Source organism: Aspergillus japonicus (assembly GCF_003184785.1).
Source record: "Aspergillus japonicus CBS 114.51 unplaced genomic scaffold BO86scaffold_69, whole genome shotgun sequence".
NCBI lineage: Eukaryota > Fungi > Ascomycota > Eurotiomycetes > Eurotiales > Aspergillaceae > Aspergillus > Aspergillus japonicus.
The window spans coordinates 1-5,012 of record NW_020291706.1 but is presented as its reverse complement, the minus strand read 5'-3'; the positions used below and the strand labels follow the sequence as shown (position 1 = coordinate 5,012).

Below are 5,012 nucleotides of genomic sequence, written 5' to 3'. Positions count from 1 at the left end.
TAATTCCTGCCTGTACTGTACCGCACTGCAGTGCAGTGCACTGCACCGCACCGCACCCGGTCTGAATTAACCTATTAACCTACCAATCCATTTCTTCCCAAGACGTAAAGACAGAAAACTCACGATATTCTGATATACGAGCAAGACTTAAAACAAGAAGGCAAAAACAACCAAAAAAGAAGCAAAAAAAAAAAAAAAAAAAAAAAAAAAAAAAAAAAAAAAAAAAAAACGGATGATGACACAAACCCCCCCCCCCCTCCTCAAATCCCGTGAATAAGCCGAGGTCGGACGGACATCCAAGAAGGAAAGTTCAAAGTCAATGGACAACAAAGTTCGACAACGAGTGTTAAAACTGACCGTGACTCCGCAGTAACCTATTGGTGTGCACGGATGGTCGGGCCTGGTCTGGTCTGGTCTAGATAGCTGTGTGGTCGGTCGGTCGGTCTGACTGCCCTTTTTGCTTATAGTCTACAAAGGTGCAGGGCATGGCACAGCATTCAACGATGAGTACTCTAGGGTAGAGGAAGAAGATACCATTGATTGCAGCGGTAGAGTGGATAGAAGGGCTTCCGAATGTCCGAATGAAACCCTCGTAATACCGAGCCAGCGGTCGCAGCTTGCGAGGAGCGGAAAGTTTTAATGCAGATGAAAGATACGGTGTGAACGTCCGGCAGAGCACGAACTGAATATACAGGATACATCAACCATCCAACATCTCAGGTGGTGCTTACAGACCGTTATATACAGAATCAGGAACAATCGGAAATACACATCTCAAGCATGTCATTTCAATGATCTGATATCAAATGCATCGTCACTGCCGTAAAATAACAACGAGAAGAAAAATACATCAAGAGGGCGCCATCGAGAACGCTTTTCATAACAGATTAAATAATAAGCGCAATCACAAATTTCCCCAATTCGTGTCCCCATCATCACTGCCTCCTTCCACTACTGGCTTGCTCACCGACCCATGCGGATGACTCCGGCGGCCATCAACTTCTGGATCTTCATCCGCACCTGGGAGTTCTTCATGTGCTCCTGGAGGGCGGCGGGGTCGCTCTTGGCTTGCTGGAGGATGGTCTGCATGATAGGGTCCTGCAGGATGGACATGATCTATGGATTTCATAGTTAGCGACAGGATCCCACCGATATCAGGTGGACAAACAACTCACCTCAGGGTCGTTCTGGATTCTCTCCATCGTCTGTTGCTCGGTCTCGCCGGCACGGGCGCTGAACTGAGCATCCAAGCACTTCTGCTGCTGCTGCTCGATCTCCCGGGCGTGGGTGCCGTCGTCGTGCTCCGAAGCTTCCGTGCAGACATCCAGAGCCTTGTTGTACTCCTTCATGGCAACCAAAGCCTGCGCCTTGCGCATGTACGCCCGAATGAACTTGGGATCCCGCTTGGTAGCTTCGTCACAGTCCTGCACCGCCTGGGGGAAAGCCATCAGCTTGATGAGAGCCGCAGCGCGGTTGGAGAACCCGCGGGGGTCCTCGGGGGCGCGCTTGGTCATCTCGGTGAAGGCGTCCACGGCAGCAGGCCAGTCACCCTCCTGGAACTTGGCCTGGCCGAGCTCGCGGGCCTTCTCGGCTTCAGCAGGGTCGACGTAGGCCTCCTTTTCAGCTTTGGCCTTGGCCTTCTCGGCGTTGCGCAGCTTCGTGAGAACATCGGGAGTACGGTGCTCAGTCAGCGCCTTGTGGTAGAACTCGATGGCCTGGCCGAGCTCGCCAAGCTTCTCGTATGCGGTACCGATACGTGCAAAGGCCCTACGTACAATCACGGACGTTAGCCACGGTCAGATGCCAAATCGCACGGAGAACCCTTACTTAGCAATGGCCTTGAAGTCGGCTCTGAGCTCACGACCCTCCTCGACAGCCTTCTGGCAGGTCTCGATGGCACCCTGAAGATCACCCTTCTCGAATTTGGCGGCACCGAGGTTGTTCAGGTAGGTGATGTCCTTGTGCAGCTCCCAAGCCTTGTTATAGTGCTCAATAGCCCCATCAAAATCTCTCTTCTTGTAGAAATCGTTCCCAAGCTTCTTCTCGGCATCGGCGGATTCCTGGGCCTTCTTCTTCTCGAGGGCCTCCTCATCCTCGGGCTCGGGCTCCGGGGCGGGCTCGGACTCCTTCTTGGGAGCAGCGGGACGAGCATCGGGCATAGGCACATCCTCCTCGGCCTCCTGCGCAGCGCTAGAGGAAGCAGCGGCCTCCGGGGGAGGAGCGCCAAAATTCATATCGATACCCAGCAGCACACTCATGACCTGCAAGAAGCGAGGGTCGCCAATCTCTTGACCGATGTCGTTGGGGTTCTGCTGCAGGCGCTTGAGCTTGGCCATGAAGTCGGCATCGGCCAGCAGGGGAGCGGTCTTGGGGTTGCCGGCGAGCTTCTGGAAGAGCTGGGGGTCGTTGAACATTCCACCGAGTCCTCCCATGGGGTCGCCCGTCACACCGTCGGCCTGGGCTTCGGCGTCGATGGCCCTCTTGACAGCGTTGAAGCCGTTCTTAGCCTGGTCGTTGGTGGGCTCCAGCTTCAGAGCCTCTTCATATGCGTCGTGGGCAGCCACTAGATGGAGACCGTTAGCAGCGGCACAGCACCGAGGTTGCCATCGGACACGCTTATGGGGTTAACTCACAGAGATCGCCCAGACCGCGATAAGCGGCACCTTTGCGGATCCAGCCCTTGGACCAGTCTGCCTTCAGATCCGTAGCCTTGTTGGCATCCTCGAGAGCCTTCTGGTATTCATGTTGCGCGGAATATACAGCGGAGCGGTTGGAGTAGAGGATGTGGTTGGTAGGCTCAACTTCAATAGCCTGCGAGAACTTCTCACTGTGCAGATGTCAGTGATCAGATATATTAGACAGATTGATTGCTCCGTTTTCAAGCGGGGTAGAATACGGGACCAAAAATACGTACATAGCAGTAGGATAATCCTTTGCAGAGAAGGCCTTGTTGCCCTCTGCTTTCAAAGCGTCAGCCATGCTGTAAGACAGGTGACAGTAGATTGAGGAAAGGGGGATTGAGAAAGAAGTGAGGCTGGAAGAGATGAGGGATGATGGTTCTGGGGGAGAAGAGGGAATGCCGCCGGGGGAGCCAGAGCCAGTTTAAACTACGGCCTGAGCTCTTGCCGGGAGCTTCTCGAAATTTCCGAACAGCCTCAGGCCACAACGAGGCAGAAGCAGCTGTCACTTGTTCTGGCCTGACGCCTCAGGCCTCCATGCATGTGCGGCCAAGCCCGAAAGAGAAAGAAAGGCCGCCCAAAAACATCTTCTTTTTCCCGCCGTCATCGAAACGCTTCTCCAAAAATTCCCTTCTGGATTCTTTTTGCGCTCATTTCTTCCAGTCCAGTCACTATTCAAAGCTCGCTTTCACAGTTTGGGGACTTTGATTAAGTCTCTTCCCATCCACTCGACACCAACCAGTCAAGGAATCCGGCGCGCGCTCCTGATCATGCCCTTCCATAAGCCTTTCCGGTGATCGTTTCCTTTCAACACAGTGTGTGAGACCTTCGGACAAGATCTCCCCTCACCTTTTCCCCGCCGCGCCCACCACCGCGAACCACAACCTTCTCGCCCCCCACCCAATCTCTGATATCGATTAAACCCCGCCGCGAACAATGGCCTCCTCAGCTGGCTCTTCAGTGAGCGAGCTTTGCGCCCGACTCTACGATGCCTGCTTGAGAAACTTCCCATCCGACCATCTCTTCTACCAGCAAGATCTCCTCGGACTGGGGATCGTCCCCAAGAATGACCTCGCGCTACTCCTGCAATGCACTCAATCGCTCGTCGACCAGAAACTGTTCCGTCTGCTCCAGGGAAAGAATGATCGGTTAGCGTGGAAGATCATCTCCCGGGAGGATGCAGAGAAGTATGAGCAAACTACCCAGCCCCCCCCCCCCGACCTCCCCCCCCCCCCCCCCCCCCCCCACCTAGCAACTGAATTGCAATGATCCGAGAGAGCAATTCGTTCACAACTAACATGCACGCACCGCCCACAGACTCCAGAACCTCAGCCCCGACGAAAGTTTAGTTTACAATGTCATCCACTCGACCGGACGGTCCGGCATCTGGGTGCGCGCCATCGGCACGCGCACGAACCTGCACAAGTCGATTCTGGACCGCTGCCTCAAGTCGCTGGAAGGGAAGAACTACATCAAGAGCGTGCACAATGTCAAGTTCCCCAGCCGGAAGATGTACATGCTGGCGGGGTTGGCGCCCAGCGAGGACGTGACGGGCGGGGCCTGGTTCACGGACGGCGTGCTGGACGAGAACTTCATCAACAGCGTGGCCGGGTTCATCGAGTGGAAGGTCAGCCAGAAGAGCTGGTACGAGGTGCCCGCCGTCCACCACCGCAACAACAAGCGCCTCAAGACCGTCGACGGGAACGGGGTCGTCAGCAGCAACCCCTACGAAACCGACCCCCAACCGCAGAAGGAATACATCCCCTTCCCCGCCGGCTACCAGGGCTACCCCACCATCCCCGAGCTGACGGCCGCCGTCAACGCCAGCGGCATCACCCCCGTGCGACTCGGCGAGGAGAGCATCACCCAGCTCCTGGAGATGCTCTGCTACGACAACAAGCTGGTCGCCCTCAACAACGGCGAGGTCTACCGCTCCGTCAAGACCCCCGCCCAGGTCAAGTCGCAGCAGGCGCGCAAGCCCCCCGGCGAGGACTCCGGGATCGACGACCGTCTCGTCCGCAACGGTATGACCGAAGCCCCGTGCGGTCATTGTCCGGTCTTCAAGCTCTGCGCGCCCGGCGGAGCCGTCAGCCCGGAAAGTTGCGAATACTTCGATCCCTGGTTAGAAAAAGCACTGGGATTTTGAGAGAAGAGAGAGAAAAGGGTAAAAAGCAGACACGAAAAAAAAAAGGTTGTCCTCGCGTCTCTGATCGGTTACCCCGAGTGTCCAATTTTAGTCTGCATGGCTCAACTTCAACTTCTATATCTCTTACCTCTCTTTTCTCATACCAACGCCCCTTTTCTTCTTCTTCTGTTCTTGGATTATCCCCCCCC

The 5,012-nt window shown here is 55.4% G+C and overlaps 2 protein-coding genes across 2 annotated transcripts; both read left to right on the top strand.

The window, feature by feature from the left end:
* Positions 1–910: 910 nt before the first annotated feature.
* Positions 911–1,866, top strand: BO86DRAFT_206239 (uncharacterized protein). Its single transcript, XM_025666786.1, has one exon. It carries the CDS (start codon positions 1,119–1,121, stop codon positions 1,788–1,790), a length of 672 nt encoding a protein of 223 aa, XP_025523574.1. The 5' UTR covers positions 911–1,118; the 3' UTR covers positions 1,791–1,866.
* A 1,438-nt stretch (positions 1,867–3,304) lies between these two features.
* On the top strand, positions 3,305–4,984 carry BO86DRAFT_412869 (RPC34 RNA polymerase subunit family protein). The gene is made up of 2 exons (XM_025674692.1): positions 3,305–3,865; positions 3,996–4,984. Exons 1-2 carry the CDS (start codon positions 3,615–3,617, stop codon positions 4,822–4,824), a joined length of 1,080 nt encoding a protein of 359 aa, XP_025523573.1. The 5' UTR covers positions 3,305–3,614; the 3' UTR covers positions 4,825–4,984.
* The last annotated feature ends 28 nt before the right edge of the window (positions 4,985–5,012 follow it).